At 41.9% G+C, this 21515-nt stretch overlaps 1 protein-coding gene across 1 annotated transcript in view; it reads left to right on the top strand.

Moving 5' to 3' along the window:
- The first annotated feature begins 5080 nt into the window (after nucleotides 1-5080).
- Nucleotides 5081-21515, top strand: part of LOC124032970 (C-Jun-amino-terminal kinase-interacting protein 1-like) — a 139726-nt gene continuing 123291 nt past the window's right edge. Inside the window, exon 1 of the mRNA XM_046344913.1 lies at nucleotides 5081-5590. Coding sequence (XP_046200869.1) covers nucleotides 5471-5590 — 120 coding nt within the window. The 5' untranslated portion in view covers nucleotides 5081-5470. The remainder of the gene's footprint in view (nucleotides 5591-21515) is intronic.

Below are 21515 nucleotides of genomic sequence, written 5' to 3'. Positions count from 1 at the left end.
GAGGAGAGTGCACAACAACAAAAAATGTATCATGGCAACTGGTTTGATACTTTCACCTCTGAAGGTAAATAATCTTGCTCTGATTTGTCATCCTGAGCGTCCCTGATATAAAATTTAGCATAGTTTTGTTTGATAATTTTTCTTTTTTTTTACAGGGTTCTACAGTTTGAACCCCTGCTGTCTCTGGCTCCACACCCACCCTGCCCGGCCATCTAGATGTGTGAAAGTTAGTGTATCAGCTAATGATCCATCATGTATGACATTCCTGGGAGTTTGTAAACTTATCATATAATTTTTGCATGTTCTCTATAGTTATGTACTTAAATGTATAAATTGAGGGTGGGGAGAAAAGAAAAGACGCATGTTTTTTTATTATTTATTATCTTTTACCAGATCTATGTGTTATTCTCCTACATTAATTTAACATTTACACAACTTTATTTCCTTTCAAATGGTATCAGATTTAATCTGAGAGGAGTATGGAATTATGGTATGGGCAGGCATAATCTGCGGATAACAAAATACTTGCATTTTAACGATGGCAATTTGAGTGCTTCTACACCTACATTGCTTGCAGTTTGGGGTTTTAGGCTGGGTTTCTGTACAGCACTTTGATATATCAGCTGATGTATTAAGGGCTATATACATACATTTGATTTGATTTGAATGCACAGAGATACTGTGACGAAGTCCTGAGGCCCATTGTCATGCCATTTATCTGCCGCCATCACCTCATGTTTCAGCATGATAATGCATGGCGCAAGGATCTGTACACTATTCCTGGAAACTGACGATGTCCCAGTTCTTCAATGGCCTGCATACTCAGCAGATGTCACCCATTGAGCATGTTTGGGAAGCTCTGGATCAACGCATACGACAGTGTGTTCGAGTTTCCACCAATATCCAGGAACTTCACTCAGCCATTGAAGAGGAGGCCACAATCAACAGCCTGATCAACTTTATGCAAAGGAGATGTGACGCATTGCATGAGGCAAATGGTGGTCACACCAGATACGGACTGGTTCCAGAAACTCTGAATGATCGGCTATGAAAAGCCAGCTGACATTTACTCCCGAGGTGCTGACCTGTTGCACCCTCGACAACCACTGTGATTATTATTATTTGACCCTGCTGGTCATCTATGAACATTTGAACATCTTGGCCATGTTCTGTTATAAACTCCACCTGGCACAGCCAGAAGACGACTGGCCACCCCTCATAGCCTGGCTAGGTTAGGTTCTAGGTTTTTTCCTAGGTTCTGGCCTTTCTATGGAGTTTTTCCTAGCCACTGTGCTTCTACACCAGCATTGCTTGCTGTTTGGGGTTTTAGGCTGGGTTTCTGTACAGCACTTTTTGACATCAGCTGATCTAAGAAGAGCTTTATAAGTACATTTGATTGATTAAAAAAAGGTACAGTGCCCTCGGGAAAGTATTCAGAACCCTTGACTTTTTCCACAGCTCTACAGACAATTCCTTCAACCTCATGGCTTGGATTTTGCTCTGACATGCACCTTCAACTGTGGGACCTTTTATAGACAGTTGTGTGCCTTTCCAAATCATGTCCAATCAATTTAATTTACCACAGGTGGACTCCAATCAAGTTATAGAAACATCTTAAGGATGAACAATGGAAACAGGATGCACCTGAGCTCAATTTCGAGTCTCATTACAAAGTGTCTGAATACTTTTGTAAATAAGGTATTACTGTTAGTTTTTTTAATACATTTGCTAAAAAAAATGTAAACCTGTTTTTGCTTTGTCATTATGGGGTATTGTGTGTAGATTGCTGAGGAAAATGTATTATTTAATACATTTTCAAATAAGGCTGTACCGTAACAGAATTTGGATAAACTCAAAGAGTCTGAATACTTTATGAAAGCACTTTATCTGTGACCAGCAGATGCCTATCTGTATTCCCAGTCCTTTTAAATACATTTATTTAAATTGACTGATTTCCTTATATGAACTGTAACTCATTAAAATCATTGAAATTGTTTTGGGTTGCATTTATGGTTTTGTTCAGTATAAATTAGTGGTGGTCAGTGCTGTTTAAGATGAGGGACGACAATTGATTTTTTCATGAGTATGGCCTTATTTCTATTACAGCATATTGGAGGACTCATTCATATTCCATTCTCCAAGTTCAATTTATGAGCTATAGGTTTAGGCTACTCCACGATACTCAAGTTTTCACTATACCCATCACGAGGTTGCTACAACCTAGCCTATGAATGAAAGTTCACAACGTATGTCAGGTCGAGCAACAAATTTGAGGTCACAGACAGTGACTTTCAATACTGCCTTGCACACTCTTGCCTGGATCTAGCTGATATAGGGTGTAATCATTTGTCCAACAGTTGCAAGCGAGAGTTTCTATTGGACAAATTCAGGCATGTTTATCCCCGTTTTGTTCCATTTGCTTCCGTTTAAGAAACGTTTTTCAACAGAAAAGTCAGAAAGAATACACCCTTGATCATGCGTAGAGGTCACTCTCATAACAGCCACGTTGTATTTCTTCCCTTCTCTTCGCTTGTCAGCTGTATGTGACCAAACGAAAAAACCTTTCCAAAACATATCGTTGACACCATATTATTTAAAGTAAGGTCATAGTCAGCATAGCTAATAGAACTAACACATTAGTAAACCCCTACAATCATGCAGTAACTTTAGTGTACAGTCAGTAAGCAGTGACACCGGCGGTCCCCAGTCGCAAAAGAATTGTAATACCAAAAGCTTACCTTGACTTGAAAGAGTTCCAGTGTTGTGTTGGAAAGTCATAGCCAGCTAGCTAACATATCTTTCCTCTGTTTGAGTGTGGGGGTGTTCCAGTAGGCTAAACTAGATAGCTGCATTTGCTTGCTTCTCCTTCATTTTGGAATAAATTAATTTGTCTTTCTCTCTGAGTCAATTACTCACCACATTTTATACATTGCAGTGCTAGCTACCTGTAGCTTATGCTTTCAGTACTAGATTAATTCTCTGCTCCTTTGATTGGGTGGACAACATGTCAGTTCATGCTGCAAGAGCTCTGATAGCCTGCTGTGTAAGTCCACGGAGGGGGGTGAGAACCATGAGCCTCCAAGGTTTTGTATTGAAGTCAATGTACCCAGAGGACGGAAGCTAGCTGTCCTCCGGCTATACCATGGTGCTACTCTACAGAGTGCTGTTGAGGCTACTGTAGACCTTCTTTGCAAAATAGTGTGGTTTAATCAGCTATTAGGCAATGTGATTATATTTAACACAGTTTTATCTAAAAACCTTTTCAAATGTTTTACAATTAAATTTGTATGTATTTCACTGAGGGGGATGGTCCTCCCCTTCCTCCTCTGAGGAGCCTACACTGGTATAAATGTACAAATATACAAACCTTACAGGGAACCATGACAGTGGCAAGCATTTGTACCATGTTAGGAACAAATCGAAACCTTCATTTTCTGAGACTGTATGGTGAGATCTGAAAACAGCAGTTGGTGGAGGGCATCCCTAAAACATTGAAAAGTTAGTCACGTTTGCTGCTGAGAAGTGGGCCAAATTGCCAGCAGGAAGGTGCAGCAAGCTCAATGATGGCTACAAAAAGATTTTGTCTGCAGTTATCTTGGCCAAAGGCTGTGAAACCCAGTACTAGCAGCAGGCTGCCAATAACGTTGTCCATGCCATTTGCCTTTATTTTATAAATAAAACATTTAAATGTAAGTTTGCAAAAATAAAATGATTTGCTTTAATTAACATTCAGCTTATAAATGCTTCATAAAGCCTTCATAATGCCTTCATGAGCACTACATACATGTGCTACAAAGCATCTATAACTGTATGTCATGCTTTTTAAAGGGTTCATAAATGTGGCCTAACTGTGTGACATAATCACCAATGTCAAGTGTGAAATAATCCTCTGTCGAATATGATAAAATTGTATTTTTCACATGCGGCGAATACCTTACAGTGAAATGTTTATTCACAAGCCCTTTACCAAAAAGAGTTTAAAAATAGTTTTTTAAAAGTAAGTAAGAAATATGTTCTAAATAAACTAAAGGAAAAATAGTAACACAATAAAATAACAATAACGAGGCTATATACAAGGGGTACCCCGTAGTCAATATGCAGGGCTACGGGTTAGTCAAGGTAATTGGGGAAATACTGTATGTAGGTTGGCAAGTAGCCTAGTGGTTAGAGCGTTGGGCCAATAACCGAAAGGTTGCTAGATCGAATCCTCAAAAAAAATAAAAAAATCTGTTGTTCTGCCCCTGAACAACCCACTGTTCAAGACTCATTGCTCACCACTGTCTCTCTGTTGGTTCAGGCTCTGTCTCACTCTCTGGCCTTCTCCTTTTCAATAACTTCTGCCTGAGTCTCAGTGACTGGCTCACTAGTACTAACAGTTCATTTTCCAAACATAATATATTACATACATTGTATAAAGCAGTTACAGGGGGTTATTAGAATGAAGTAGACGTTTAGATAGACATTATATTCACAAATGTATTCATGGTCACCTTACTGTAGCTTCCAATCATGGCATCTTGCTTTGAGAGGTAAATAAATTCAATGATTTTGCCTTTGTCCTTGGTTTCTCTGTCAAAATATGAACAAGAGCTAACTAAGTCCTCTGTAAGGTCTACTGAGAGCATTGTCTGCTGAAGTGATGTACCTCAAAGCTCTTAGACTTGTCCAACAACTAAAAGATAATTAAATCACATTTTATTTGTCACATGCGCCGAATACAACAGGTGATATTCTTCCTTTAAATAACCAAACCAAAGTATTCTCTGATTGTGAAATTATATCGTCAAAATAATATGCTGCTCCTGCTTCTAGCTAGGAAGCAGGTACATATACACAACATTTAATATTTCAACAATATACATGGTGCTTGGTATTCCATTGTTCAATAAAACATGACTAACACACACACACTCACATACATACACAGAGTTTTGTAGAAGGAATGAAGGTGACATGAAAGTCAGGGTTAATGGAGTGTACACCCCCCCCCCCCCTATCAGGAGATGAAGCAGATCCTCCTGTCTCCTTTCATCCATCTTGTTTAGAGCAAAAGGGAGAGAGGAGGAAAAAAGGAAAGGGAGAGAAGATGAGAATAACCCAAGCATGATCGATCTGGTCCATGAATAATTGAAGAGGGATGTGTTTTGGAGAGTTCTGTTCTCAGCCCAGCCAAGCCCAGCTCTCCTACAATGATTTCTCTTTCTACTCCTGCTTGTGACACAGGGCAGCAGATTCCTGCAGTGCACCTCTCGCATAGTAAATCTGATGTACATCCGGGACAGTGTAAACACTGATGACTCGAAAAAGGCTCTCAGTGGGAGAGGGGTAGAGAGGAGTCGGTTATCTAATAGAACTTTGCGCTGGCTGCTCCTGCCGCTGCTAACGACGAAACTCCTATATTCCATTTCTGGGCTCAGGAACATTTAGCGCGACAGGAGGAAGGAATAACCAGAGGAGGGCTTTGAATCATATGCCTAACCTATCGACCCAGCTGAGCACACCTCCTCTCCTCTGTGAATGCACTCACTTGCAGCATGGACTCCGCAGGGGAAAGAGAGGAAGGGTGGATGGAAGACCAGTGGGAGAAATGGTAGGGCAACACAACATCTCTCTTTCCTATCCTAGGTCCTTACCACACTGGCAGAAACCTAGTAGAGAGCTGGGTGATCTTGTGTGTGTATGTAACTGCTGAAAATCTGTCGCTCCCTATGCTTCGCTCAGTGTTGCAGCATAGGACAGGGATGCCCTTGAAGTAGAGCGGATGCATAGGAGAGAGGCGAGATGCATAGGAGAGAGAGAAGAAAGCGAGAGAGTGGAGGTTGCACTATAGGTAGATGTAGTAGCTTTTATCATATAAGACACATGTAATTTAACTCTTGGAAGAATAATAATACGGAATATGATGATATCACCAGAATGCTGGTATGTTGAAAGCGCAGACTTGCTGACTCTGTGTTTGTTGTTGTACAGTGTTGGATGTAAAGGTGACCCATTAGATGGGACTGTCCTTACGATGCACACCAAATGTAAGCAGCAAAGGTTGATGAATGAACGGTATGCCTGATTTGGAATTAAGATGTAAATTAGCAGGAGAGAGAGGCAGGCTGATGTGGCTGTATTAATGAATCAATCATGTGTCTAATGCTTAAGATGGAGAAGCCATAAGTGGGATAATTTAATCAGCAAATGAAGGAAGATTCACAGCCATATACAGTATGATGTCAGTAATTGGGTAATTCAATAAATCACCCTAAGCAGATTCACTGATCCTCCTAACTGTGTTATGGTTTATTATAAATCTTACAGGCTTAGGGGTTTTGCTTGATTTCGTGTTCGATTACATTTTCCATTTCGAGGTTGTTTCTGTTTGGGCGTGGCTGGCCCTGATTGGAATTATCCTCATTGGTCAGGATGTGTTCAAATCAGAATAATATGCTGCTCCTGCTTCTAGCACAATATTTACACAACATTTAATATTTAAACAATATGCATGGTGCTTGATACACCTTCTGTGTTCAATAGAATATGACTAACAAACACACACAGTTTTGTAGGTGGCATGAAGGTCAGGGTTAATGGAGTGTACACCTTACCGTGAAATGCTTACTACAAGCCTTTAAACAACAATGCAGTTCAAGAAATAAGCATTTTGCTACACCCGCAATAACATCTGCTAAACCTGTGTCTGTGACAAATACAATTTGATTTGATTTGAATACAGTTAAGAAAATATTTACTAAATAAACTAAAGAGAAAAAAGGTATTAAAACAATAATACAAAAGTAACAAGAAAATTACATAGCAATAACGAGGATATATACAGTACCGAGTACAATGTGCGGGGGTACAGGTTAGTCAATGTAATTTGTAAAGTGACTATAAACAGCGAGTGGCAGCATTGTAAAAACAAAAAGGTGGGAGGGGGAGTCAATGTAAATAATCCGGGGTGGCCATTTTATTAAATGTTCAGCAGTCTTAATGGTTGGGGGTAGAAGCTGTTAAAGAGCCATTTGGTCCGAGACTTGGCGCTCTGGTACTGCTTGCAGTGTGATAGCAGAGAGAACAGTCTATGACCTGGGTGACTGGAGACTTTGACAATTTTTGGAGCCTTCCTCTGACACACCTAGTATATAGGTCCTGGATGTCAGGAAGCTTTGCCCCAGTGATGTACTGGGCTGTACGCATTACCCTCTGCAGCACCTTATGGTCAGATGCCCATCAGTTACCATACCAGGCGGTGATGCAACCGGTCTGGATGCTCTCGATGGAGCAGTTGTAGAACTTTTAGAAAATCTGGGGACCCATGACAAATCTTTTGGGGACCCATGACAAATCTCCTGGGGGAAAAGGTGTTGTCGTGCCCTCTTCACAACTGTCTTGGTGTTTTTGGGCTATGATAGTTCGTTGGTGATGTGGACACCAAGGAACTTGAAACTGTCGACAAGATCCACTTCAACCCCGTCAATGTTAATGGGGGACTGTTCGGCCCTCCTTTTCCTATAGTCCATAATCAGATCCTTTGTCTTAATCACATTGAGAGATTTTGTTGTCCTGCCACCACACAGCCAGGTCTCCGACCTCCTCCCTATAGGCTGTCTCATCACTGTCGGTGATCAGACATACCACTGTTGTGTCATTAGCAAACTTAATGATGGTGCTGGAGTCGTGCTTGGCCACGCAGTCGTGGTTGAACAGGGAGTATAGAAGGGAATAAACCACGCACAACTGAGACTCGCCAGTGTTGAGGATTAGCTTGGCAGATGTGATGTTGGCTGCCCTTACCACCTGGGGGCGGCCCGTCAGAAAGTCCGGGATCCAGTTGCAGAGGGAGATGTTTAGTCCCAGGGTCCTTAGCTTCATGTGGGCACTATAGTGTTGAACGCTGATCTGTAGTCAATGAAGAGCATTCTCACATAGGTGTTCCATTTGTCCAGGTGGGAAATGGCAGTGTGGTCTGTAATTGAGATTGCGTCATCTGTGAATCTGTTAGGGCGGTGTGCGAATTGGAGTGGGTCTAGGGTTTCTGGCATGATGGTGTTGATGTGAGCCATGACCAGCCTTTCAAAGCAATTCATGGCTACCGACATGACTGTTACGGGTCGGCAGTCATTTAGGCAGGTTACCTCCGCTTTCTTGGGCACAAGGACTATGGTGGCCTTTTTGAAACATGTAGGTATTACAGAATCGGTCAGAGAGAGGTTGAAAATGTCAGTAAAGACACTTGCCAGTTGGTCCTCGCATGCTTTGATTCGAGTACACATCTTGGTAATCCGTCTGGCCCGTGACCTGTTTAAAGGTCTTGCTCATCTATGGAGAGTATTATCACACATTCATCTGGAACAGCTGGTGCTCTCATGCATGTTTCAGTGTTGCTTGCCTCAATGCGAGCATAAAAGGTATTTAGCTCGTCTGGTAGGCTCACGTCACTGGGCAGCTTGCGGCTGGGTTTCCCTTCGTAGTCTGTAACATTTTTCAAACCCTGCCACAGGGTTAGTCAAAGCCAGTGGCATGTCATTAGTAAAGATTGAAAAAGGTAAAGGGCCTAGACAGCTGCCCGGGGGAATGTCTGATTCTACCTGGATTATGTTGGAGAGGCGTTCATTAAAGAACAACTAACTCTGTTAGACATGTAACTCTTTATCCATAATATAGCAGGGGGTGTAAAACCATAACACAAATGTTTTTCCAGCAGCAGACGATTTCAAAGCCGCATTGAAGTCTAACAAAACAACTCCCACAATCGTTTTATCATCAATATCTCTCATCCAATCATCAGTCATTTGTTTAAGTGCCATTCATGATGAATGCTCTTCCATATACGCGTGCTGAGAGTCTGTTGTCAATTTGTTTACTGTAAAATAGATTTGTATCTGGTCAAACTATTTATTTTCCAAAAGTTTACTAAGGTTTGGTAGCAGGCTGATTGGTTGGCTATTTGAGCCAGTAAAGGGGGCTTTACTATTCTTGGGTAGTAGAATGACTTTTGCTTCCCTCCAGGCCTGAGGGCACACGCTGTCGTGTAGGCTTAGATTGAAGGTGGAGTGGCAATATCCTCCGTAATTTTCCATCCAAGTTGTCAAACCCAGGGGGCTTGTCAATAATCACATATAATTACATAAACACACACACAGGATAGATTATACATTGGTTACTAACATGATGCAATGAAAAGTCCCTAGTGGACTAACCCGATATGACGGCTTGTTACACAATGAAAGGGGGGGGGGGAGAAAGAGCGGGAGAAGAAGAGACAAAGGAATTATCGTGCAAACAGTTGAATAATACGCTCATCATATATATGGATATTTAGCACCCTGACAACCGCTCAGTCAGATTTATAAATGCCACACATATTTACGCATGTATGTCTTTGTTGTCTCGCTCTCTTGAAAACACTAGATCCATCTATGTGGAGTAATTCAAAAGAACATCTCTGGTTGTGTAAGTCTGGTTGTCCACCAGAGGTCACCATGTCCTTTGCAGTCGTAGTAGGTTGGTCTCAGAGTGTTAGAACAGTTCTTCCCGAGGTGTATTGATGGGGGGGTCACCTTGGGGTCATGATAGGGGCTGCACCAAATGATTCATGTATTAGAATCATTTATTATGATTATGTTGTATTAATAGAAGGGGAAGGGCTATAAGACACCTACCCCACTACATGTATAGGGTCCTGGACTACAGATTAGCAATATGCATATGTATTATACGGTTTAATATTGTTCACAGTTCTTTTCTAGTCTCTGCTTCTTATAAGAAACAGTCTGAGAGATGTGTGAGTTATTGCAGTCAAAACAGGGTGTCTGTGAGAAAGCGCCTCAAGGCTAAAAGAGATTAATAGACATAGAACCCTGCAGGGAGTGAAAAAGATAAGACTAGTCAGACATACCACTATAAAGCAACTTGGGCAGTGGAATATTACTGCTGAGCCTTTAGAAAACACTGTAACTATTGTCACTTCTGCAAGTTTGTAGAACTGTCTATGCATGGGATTGGTCTGATGAGTAGAAGGTGTTGACGTAGGCAGTTACATCACTAGGGGTTGACTGCAAGCAACTTGGACCCTTTCCTATTTTGCAGAACTTACTCGGAAACATGCGAGCTACATTTCCATTGTCAACTTTGTCTGCAATTGCATTAATAAAGGTTTTTGATTGATTTACTTAAATATGTTGTCTGATTGCTGATTTCACCAATAAGCAATGATTGACAAGGAACACGAACCTACACAAACATTTGGTGAGCTTGTCGGGAGTGAGTGTCCACCCCGGTTGGAGGAGATTCTACACCATGGTGCCAGAGCTCCAAATTAAAGAAGCTAAGCAGACACCTGTTTAATCTAAGTCTGTAGTTAATTGACATTCACTGGTGTGGTTTCCCTCTAACAAGTAAGTGACAGCTCACTCACTCTAAAATATATACATACACTTTGAATATGACATAGTCAAATTCTAGATTGGAGAAATGACATAACGGCTATTGGTGAAATGCATGATTTCAATATATGATGAGTGAAATGAATGATTGATCATTTTAATTTTAATTTTGTGTGGTAATGTAGCTACCATTACTGAATACTAGTTATTTTATTTTTTGAGAGGTGATTCAGTAATAATCATCTATTTTATTTTGACTGGTAATGCGGAGACCAATACTGAATACTAGTTATTTTGTTTTTTGAGAGGTGGTTCAGTAATATTAATCTCTTCTATTTTATTTTTGGTGGTAATGCAGGCGACCATTCCTGAATGCTAGTTATTTTATTTTGGAGAGGTGGTGCAGCGACCATTTCTGAGTACTCAGTTTTGCAGAGATGATTCAGAATAATCTATTTTTACTTTGGGTAGTAATGCAGCGACCATTACTGAATACTAGTTATTTTTTAGGTAATTTAGCGACAATTACCCAGGCCACCTTGACCTATAGGAGGGTTGTTTATTTTTTATTTTTGTAGAAGTAATTCTGTGTGACATTTACCCAGTGAATGAGTTGAGTTCTTTATGAATTGTTGTAATTCTGTGTGAAATTTACCCAGTGACTGAGTTGAGTTGTTTATGAAAAGTGCGTATGTTTCATGTGTTTGTTTGTCTGTGGATTATGGCAGGGTTTATTGGGTAATAGCCCAATGGTGGAATAAAAAGTTAGGAGTAGGACAGAAGTTATTTGAATAAAAGGTTGAACATATTTGTTAGTGACACTTTCCTACCATGGGACATTATAGGAAATGTACAACCCTTAGTATACCAGTAAAATTATTACAAGGACGTTCTGTAGAGATTTTCATAGAAAATTACTTTGTGATTCTATCACCAGGGGGCACTGGTGTATATTATTTATTATTACCTTTATTTAGTTGAGTTGGAGTAGGACAGAAGTTATTTAAATAAAGGTAATAATAAATAATATACACCAGTGCCCCCTGGTGATAGAATCACAAAGTAATTTTCTATGAAAATCTCTACAGAACGTCCTTGTAATAATTTTACTGGTATACTAAGGGTTGTACATTTCCTATAATGTCCCATGGTAGGAAAGTGTCACTAACAAATATGTTCAACCTTTTATTCAAATAACTTCTGTCCTACTCCAAATTCTTATTTTCAATGATGGCCTAGGAACAGTGGGTTAACTGCCTGTTCAGGGGCAGAACAACAGATTTGTACCTTATCAGCTCGGGGATTTGAACTTGTGTGTGAAATATATTTAAGTTTAGTAGAACCATTTTCTATAGCCTGGACTAAGTGAGAGTAGAATTTGGATTACAGTATCACCCACTGAAAGGAGATAGAAAATAATGTATATAGGCATATGTCTACATGTTACACCCACTTTAGGATAACCCTATAGAAATTGGGAAACACATTACATGCAGAGTATCTAAATTAAAAGCCGTAGCACCATGGCACAGTCAAAACAGAATGAGGAGATAGGAGCAATGAAGCCTGTCACGCCTGTCAAATATATGCAAAATAAGTTTTCCGCTGTGGAATTTACATTCACTTTTAAGAAATGGCATGTTTGGGCAGAGATGGCAGGAGAAAATTGATATCCAATGGATGGTTCATTCAACAAGACTAGTTTGGATTTAGTCAAGGAGATCATTCAGGCAAGAAAAATGGACATGGAGAAGGGGATGAAGAAAAGTACCCTTGTATCAGAAACTGTGATAGGAATGATGATGCTGGAAGGACAGCCCTTCATGAACAAGGTGACCTACTGTGACCAAACTTAAGCCACAGCCCTGCCGCCGTATGAGAATCAACCCAGAGGTCCCCCGGGTGACTATACATAGATCTACCCTCTAATACCACTGACAGAAGAAAATGGAGAAGCAACCAAAATTATCCTCAAGGGGATTTTGATGAAGGAGGTGGATGACACAACAGCAGCAACAAGCAGCATGAGAACAATATAATTGGATGAATAAAGGAGGCACAGTTCCTGGAGGGAGTTTCCCTCGGCACTCCAACTCACTCCACAAAAAGGAACAGACTGGAAGACCCAAGACGTGGCCACCTGTAGAAAACAAACTAACTACTAAAGAAGTAAAATAAAAGTATAAATTGTTACCATCTATGGGTGACCTATTCAGAGACCAGAGAGAAAGGGAAGAAAGAGAGAGCGAAGGAAAATAATAAGTTGTATACATTACAAAAAGAGAAGGGCAAGTTGATCGAAGATCTGCAGGTGCTAATTGCTAACAAGATTAAGGAGACAATGGACAAAGATGATGTGAACGAAAGTAAGAAGCTAAAATAGGAGGTCAGACAAGCCACGGATATGGTAAAGACAATACCAGAGGGAGATAGAATAGTGTGAAAGGAGGACTAGACACTGCACTGAAGAAGGCCCAGCTTGCACAGATCGAGAAAGAAAGTGGTGATTTTACTCACAATATGATGGCTGCTCAGCAGCTCCCCCAGAGTCACATCAGTCACACCTGTGAACCCGGTGCCTGCAGGGTATGTGCTTTTCACCACTCAGCATTATTATTATTTCTTATTTTATTTCACCTTTATTTAACCAGGTAGGCTAGTTGAGAACAAGTTCTCATTTACAACTGCGACCTGGCCAAGATTAAGCATAGCAGTGTGAACAGACAACACAGAGTTACACATGGAGTAAACAATTAACAAGTCAATAACACAGTAGAAAAAAAGGAGAGTCTATATACAATGTGTGCAAAAGGCATGAGGAGGTAGGCGAATAATTACAATATTGCAGATTAAAACTGGAGTGATAAATGATCAGATGATCATGTACAGGTAGAGATATTGGTGTGCAAAAGAGCAGAAAAGTAAATAAATAAAAACTGTGGGGATGAGGTAGGTGAAAATGGGTGGGCTATTTACCAATAGATTATGTACAGCTGCAGCGATCGGTTAGCTGCTCAGATAGCTGATGTTTGAAGTTGGTGAGGGAGATAAAAGTCTCCAACTTCAGCGATTTTTGCAATTCGTTCCAGTCACAGGCAGCAGAGTACTGGAATGAAAGGCGGCCGAATGAGGTGTTGGCTTTAGGGATGATCAGTGAGATACACCTGCTGGAGTGCGTGCTACGGATGGGTGTTGCCATCGTGACCAGTGAACTGAGATAAGGCGGAGCTTTACCTAGCATGGCCTTGTAGATGACTTGGAGCCAGTGGGTCTGGCGACGAATATGTAGCGAGGGGCCAGCCGACTAGAGCATACAAGTCGCAGTGTTGGGTAGTATAAAGTGCGTTAGTGACAAAACGGATGGCACTGTGATAAACTGCATCCAATTTGCTGAGTAGAGTGTTGGAAGCAATTTTGTAGATGACATCGCCGAAGTCGAGGATCGGTAGGATAGTCAGTTTTACTAGGGTAAGCATGGCAGCGTGAGTGAAGGAGGCTTTGTTGCGGAATAGAAAGCCGACTCTTGATTTGATTTTCGATTGGAGATGTTTGATATGGGTCTGGAAGGAGAGTTTGCAGTCTAGCCAGACACCTAGGTACTTATAGGTGTCCACATATTCAAGGTCGGAACCATCCAGTGTGGTGATGCTAGTCGGGCATGCGGGTGCAGGCAGCGATCGGTTGAAAAGCATGCATTTGGTTTCTACTAGCATTTAAGAGCAGTTGGAGGTTCTTAAGGAGTGTTGTATGGCATTGAAGCTCGTTTGGAGGTTAGATAGCACAGTGTCCAATGACGGGCCAAAAGTATATAGAATGGTGTCGTCTGTGTAGAGGTGGATCAGGGAATCGCCCGCAGCAAGACGAACATCATTGATATACACAGAGAAAAGAGTCGGCCCGAGAATTGAACCCTGTGGCACCCCCATAGAGACTGCCAGAGGACCGGACAGCATGCCCTCCGATTTGACACACTGAACTCTGTCTGCACAGTAATTGGTGAACCAGGCAAGGCAGTCATCCGAAAATCCGAGGCTACTGAGTCTGCCGATAAGAATCTGGTGATTGACAGAGTCGAAAGCCTTGGCAAGGTCAATGAAGACGGCTGCACAGTACTGTCTTTTATCGATGGCGGTTATGATGTTGTTTAGTACCTTGAGTGTGGCTGAGGTGCACCCGTGACCGGCTCGGAAACCAGATTGCATAGCGGAGAAGGTACGGTGGGATTCGAGCTGGTCAGTGACCTAGCTGGTTAGCTTCTGGAGGTTCCTGAGTGTGTTTTAAAAATAAAAAATAATAGCGATTCCGTATCACATTGGGTGAGGCAGGTTTCCGGAAGGTATAAACCATATTTTTTTTTAATCGGGAAGAGATAGAAAGTACATATGGGCCACTGCGTGTTTGGGACGCGGCGATGCAGACTGTTAGCAGGCCTGTGCTAACAAGCAAACAGATTAGCAGGCCGGGGTAAACAAGGTAGTAGTTAGCGGACCTGGGCTAAACAAGCTAGCAATTAGCATGCCGAATTAGCAAGCAAGGAGATAGCGAGGGCTAGAGAGTTAGCCTTTTGGGGGACGTTGCGATGGGGTGAGTCTGTTTATTCCTCTTCATGCGGTGACGTCGATAGACCGGTAGTGGGTCCGGACCCACTACCGGTCCGGACCCGGTAGTGGGTAGCCCAGGAGTATGCTACGGTGGCAGCACAGGAGCTCAGGCCGGGCTAGCTTCAAGCTATGTGGGTGGAAACGCTAGCCAGGAGTAATCAACCAGGGTTGCGGTTTAGCTCGATAGCTAGTTGTGAAGATCCAGCTGAAAAATGTTCAGTTTGCGGTGGAAATCTGGGGATAAAAAAATAAATAGGTCCGTTATGCTCTGGTTAGCGTCGCGTTGTTCGAACTGGCGAGAGCTTTCCGAGCTAAACGTTAGCTGATGACCGGTTAGCTGAAGACCGCTAGCATAGCTGGTGGTTAGCTGGCTAGCTTCAGTTGAGGGGTTCTGGTACCGAAGTAAATATAAATACTTTAGGAAAAGTAGCTACATTGGGTGAGATGGGTTACAGGATAGTATTTGGAAGCTTAGGTTTAGCAAAATGTTTTTAAAGATATGCGAAGAAAAATATCTAAAACGAAAAAGAGACGAAAAAGAGACGATATATACAGAGAGACGAAACGACAGGATGACTTACTGCTACGCCATCTTGGAATTATGGTGACCCACAAACATGGACTGGAAGAGGAGGTGGCCCCGCCAGAGCCCTTCGTGACTGGAGCAACACTCAATGCTGGACCTGTGGGCAGTTGGGGCATGTGAGTTCGCAGTGTGGGGGAAATGAAAGAGGAAGAGGTTACAACAGCGACAGAGGAAACTTTGGGCCTGGCAGAGGAAGAGGAAACTTTAATAATGCACATCCCGGAGTGTACTACCCACCATGGCAACAATATGCTCCTCAACCACAGTACCACTCGCCCGGGAGCTGAAAATGCTCCCCAGGGGCCACCTATACCCTATGGACAAGGAGGACAAGTTAATGACAGAGGACAGCCATGGCCAATGGGAAATCAGAACACCAACAGTTCTTATTTCCCTCTGAGTCAACAATGAAGGCGCCCGACTCCCCTGCTCCAGTGTTCCCAGGATGAATTCAATGATGAAAGAGAAGAACCAATGGTTACTCTTAATGTTAATGGACATCACCTACCATTTCTAACAGACACTGGAGCTCACTGTTCCTGTTTAGGCAAACCTGGACAAGTTGTTCGGGTTTCCCTGAGCAAATCATCAGTAACAATAACAGGGGCATCGGGACAGCCTAGGAATGTGTATCGGACAAAGACTTGTTTGATGAACCTTTGCTTGACTCTGACATGGTGCTGTGCGTTGATGGTTCTGCTTATATAGATCAAAGCACAGGGAAGAAACATATAGGATTTGCTGTAGTTGATGTGGAAGGTGATATTGAAGTTATACAGCCCCTACCAGAACATTTATCAGAGCAACAGGCAGATTTATTAGCTCTGAAAACAGCTTGTGAAATGGGGGAAGGGAAGACCCTTACTGTCTACTCAGACTCAACATATGCTATTGAGGTTTGTCTGTCCTGGTGTGAGGTTTGGAGAGCAAGAGGGTTTACTAATACCACAGCCATAACGGGCGTGGTATTAGCCTAGTGGTTAGAGCGTTGGACTAGTAACCGGAAGGTTGCGAGTTCAAACCCCTGAGCTGACAAGGTACAAATCTGTCGTTCTGCCCCTGAACAGGCAGTTAACCCACTATTCCAAGGCCGTCATTGAAAATAAGAATGTGTTCTCAACTGACTTGCCTGGTTAAATAAAGGTAAAATAAATAAAAAACAGACCTTAGTTTAACAACACTGTCATCTCAGATTTTCAAAAATATGCTTCTCAACCATAGCAAAACAAGCATTTGTGTAACAGTATTGATAGCCTAGCATAGAATTATGCCTGGCATTCAGCATGCAACATTTTCACAAAGACCAGAAAAGCATTCAAATAAAATAATTTACCTTTGAAGAACTTCAGATGTTTTCAATGAGGAGACTCTCAGTTAGATAGCAAATGTTCAGTTTTTACAAAAAGATTATTTGTGTTGACAAATCGCTCCATTTTGTTCATCACGTTTGGGTAAGAAAAAAAATGAATATTAAGTCATTGAAACGCGAACTGTTTTCCAAATTAACTCCATAATATCGATAGAAACATGGCAAACAATGTTTAGAATCAATCCTCAAGGTGTTTTTCACATATCTATCGATGATAAATCCTTCGTGGCAGTTGACTTTCTCTTCTGAAGAAATGGAACGCGCATGGACCTAGAGATTACGCAATAATTTCGACACAGGACACCGGGCGGACACCTGGTAAATGTAGTCTCTTATGGTCAATCTTCCAATGATATGCCTACAAATACGTCACAATGCTGCAGACACCTTGGAGAAACGACAGAAAGGGCAGGCTCATTCCTGGCGCATTCACAGCCATATAAGGAGACATTGGAACACAGCACCTTCACAATCTGGGGCATTTCCTGTATGAAACTTCATCTTGGTTTCGCCTGTAGCATTAGTTCTGGGGCACTCACAGATAATATCTTTGCAGTTTTGGAAACGTCAGAGTGTTTTCTTTCCAAAGCTGTCAATTCCATGCATAGTCGAGCATCTTTTCGTGACAAAATATCTTGTTTAAAACGGGAACGTTTTTTATCCAAAAATTAAAAGAGCGCCTCCTATCTCGAAGAAGTTAAATCAACTGTTCAACATATGCGAAAACCTAACAAATTGGCTATTGTTAAGGTTGAGGCACACACAGGTAGGAGTGATTATGCTAGTATCGGTAACAGCATAGCTAATGAGGTGGACAAATTGGCTGCTTCCCGTTGCCACACACATGCATTCTATTTTTAGTTGTTTGTGTCATCTGAAGCTGCTGATCTTGAGAAACAGCAGCAGGCTGATATTCTCAATCACCAAGTGTGAGGGTGTGCTCTCTGTCCTAGGTCTGGCTTATGGCTACATCTTTTGTCTGGCATGCCCTGTTTACCATCAACCATGATTTCTACTGTTTGCCGAGTGGCTCATGGAGTGAGCCATTCGTCAAGGGGAGATATGGTGGAGGAGAAGATTTATATGGTGGAGGAGAAGATTTCGGCCCAATGGTTTTGCCCAAATTTGAATCAGCACGTTAATCTTGTAACTACCCATCCCGGATCCGGGAGCGTTGTCATCAACAACAGTAATTAGAAACTATTGTTAATTACCTTAACAAAGTTATTGGATGTACACCTCACGAGATGTTAACAAGACAACCCATGAACACACCAGGTGTTCGAGACCTATGACTGACCGACAGATAGACATAACTGAGACATAGTGTGATCATATAGAGAACATGAAAGAACTAACCTCTATTGTCAGTTTTTTCCACTCTCGCACTAGGAAAGCAACAGAACCAAACCCAGGTGAGGATCCAGATGCTCTGACCATCTGCGTATGAGACTGAGTGGAACTTCAAGTCCATAAAAGTTGGATGGGACCCTTCCATGTGACCATGGCAACACCAACTGCAATCCGGGTAGGGGAGAGGTCCGGCTGGCATCATCTGTCCCACTGCAACCACCTCCCAGAGTGGAAGCCATGGATGAGCGACTGGAGGGAGGGAGAGCAGGGCCCCGAGAACATCTGAAGAAGGAAGAAGGTCCAAGCCAAAAAACAGAAGCAGAGGGCCCAGACCAAAAGGCCGGAAAGAAAGATGAAAAAGAAGGCTCTAGCCAACGAGCAGAAGAAGGAGACATCATTTCACACTCACACTCAGGTTCTATAACTGGGAAACATAGACTACACTGGGTCTGGTGGTTTGTTTTCCCCATCATCCTTCCCATGGGCCTCCTTACTGGCATAGCCACAGGATCCCCTGAGGGATCTGAGGAAAACAACAAATGGATACAAACGGTGAAAATATTTTGGGATATCAGAATAACAGGCCAGGAACCCAGATTTTAGTATTTAGAAAGCCTACATCAACCACTGAGTTGTCAGTTTGAGCCTATGAGAAGGACAGAGTTTGAATGTGTTTTTTTAATACTTTATGCAGAGAGGTAATGAGAAACAACCTAATAGGCGAAGGGAGACCAAAGGACTGTTCTTTGGGAGTAGAACTGAGAGGTTAGCCAGGTATCATGGGACACATGTATGTTGGGGTGGTCACAAGAAGGGAGCAAACATACTTAATGTGGTAGAAAGAAGCAGGCAGATCCTTCTATGGCCTACAACTCACCTCAGGTTTCACGGTAAGAACTATCCACTCTGTACGGTGTAATTAGCCCAGCACCCACCTGTGTATAGAAATGTTAGGAAATGGAAGCTTGAGCATCAATCCCATACTGACCTCCCTAAGCTCGATGTCAACACTTGCCCTGTGTCTTTGTAATGAAGGAAGATATGGGAGATACTTGAGCTTGTCATGTATATATGGGTCAACTGAGAGAAGAATATAGTGATAGGAGAAACTATGCTAAAGTGCATTTTTGTGTGTTAGACTTACAGCAACAGGTGACAGGTGTAAACCTTTCCAGGGTAGAGGAAGGCATGGGAGCACCTTTTGGATAGATTTGGGTATGCAGTGACAAGGGGTACCTCACTTTACCTCCTGGATGGGGGGGGGGGTGTTGTTATTTGGGGAGAACAGAAATGTACATGTTAAGAATTCCGGTCACCAATCTTTTCAATGAGACAGGTAAAACCAACTCTGGGGAACTGAAGCGCGCCAAACGACTCATCCCAGACAATCAGGAAGCCTATGGTTATGTCCTACACCCGTGTGAGATTTTTGGTATGTCAGTCATACCCTCCTGGGGTGTGACTGTCCTAGGAAAGCGGGTAAACAATTTAACTTACTTTTTACAGGCCCATATGAATTTAACGATCTGAGGATTTAGCCAACTCTCATTAGATGTCCAAAATCTGAAAGCAGTGGTCAGCTGCCATAAATTGGCTTTAGAGGAGGACATGTACAAGGTATTGTTGATTCTGATAATTGTGTTATGTTCCTCCCTGATTCCTCTGAGAATATGACTACGATAATTGATAAGATTGCTGATCTTAGTAAAAATCTCTCAAAATCTGAAAAATCTGTTTTTGACAAAATTGGTGACTGGTTTAATGCTATATTTGGAAATGGAGAAAGTTATGTTGACTTTGTTTTCAGTGTTTACTCCTACACTTGAAGGAGGTTTGGTGATTTTGGCTACTGTTTATATTTGTAAGAAAATGACTAACTGCTCTTGAACATGCTGGAGTGATGATGTTGGCGGAAGCTGATACAAATCGTATTGAAGGTGAGACTGGTGTATTTCTGGTTTCTCTTAATCCCATTGTCTATCCAACTCGTGTGGTTCTTCCCAGGACTCAGGAGGAATGGGAGTATAGACAGACTCACCCCATCCTAACAGCATTCCAGGAACCTCAGGAGTTGTTTCTCCCTTTACAGGCCATCCCTGTAATGAAATGGATCCAGGGGGTTGCCAAATCTGTTTGATTTCAGAGGAGAATATTATGATTGAAGGTGTGAGACTAATTAGTCAAAGGGGAGAATGATGGGGGGTGACCTTGGTGCCATGAAAGGGGCTGCACCAAATGATTGATGTATTATAATAATTGATTATGATTATGTTGTATTAATAGAAGGGGAAGGGCTATAAGACCCCTCCCCCACTACATTTATAGGGTCCTGGACTACAGATTAGCAATATATATGCATTATAAGGTTTAATATTGTTCCACAGTTCTATTCTAGTCTCTGCTTCTTATAAGAAACAGTCTGAGAGATGTGTGAGTTATTGCAGTCAAAACAGGGTGTCTGTGAGAAAGATACTCAAGGCTAAAATATGTTAATAGACACAGAACCCTGCAGGGGAGTGAAAGAGATAAGAGACTAGTCAGACATAGAGTAACTTGGGGAGTGGAAAATTACTGCTGAGCCCTTAGAAAACACTGGAACTATTGTCTCTTCTGCAAGTTTGTATAACTGTATATGCATGGGATTGGTCTGATGAGTAGAAGGTGTTGACGTAGGCAGTTACATCACTAGGGGTTGACTGAAAGCATATTAAAGCAACTTGGACCCTTTCCTATTTTGCAGAACTTACTTGGAAACATGCGTGCTATGTTCCCATTGTCAACTTCTGTCTGCAATTGCATTAATAAAGGTTTTTGATTAATATACTTAAAGATAGTCTTAATGCTGATTTCACCAACAAGCAAATGATTGACAAGGAACAAGGAACCTACCCCAACAATACCACGCGGTGTTCAGCGGGCCTTATCCTTCACTCAGTTTGTTTAGACTAGATACCCTAGAGGTATCTATAGGGGTGAAAGGAAATTGTTCTTTGTCTCTCGTCTTCGGTCAAGTTTCCTAGGCTAACAGTGCATAAACAACTGCAGACTGAATGTTCCTGTGTAGTCTTTTTCTTCGAGAGAGAGTTTCAGAGTTGCTAACCATTTCGTACCTTTTATCTCACGCTGTCGGTCACGCTGGTCTTTAGTTTAAAACCATTTCCCATCTGTGTAGCCACCGCTTCACGCTGTCTGGTCTAGTAGAGTCTAACCATTTCAACGTGTGGATGTTTTCT

The sequence above is a fragment of the Oncorhynchus gorbuscha genome, linkage group LG04, assembly GCF_021184085.1.
Source record: "Oncorhynchus gorbuscha isolate QuinsamMale2020 ecotype Even-year linkage group LG04, OgorEven_v1.0, whole genome shotgun sequence".
Lineage (NCBI taxonomy): Eukaryota > Metazoa > Chordata > Actinopteri > Salmoniformes > Salmonidae > Oncorhynchus > Oncorhynchus gorbuscha.
Note: the sequence above shows the minus strand (reverse complement) of the source record. Positions and strands in the feature narration are given on the sequence as shown.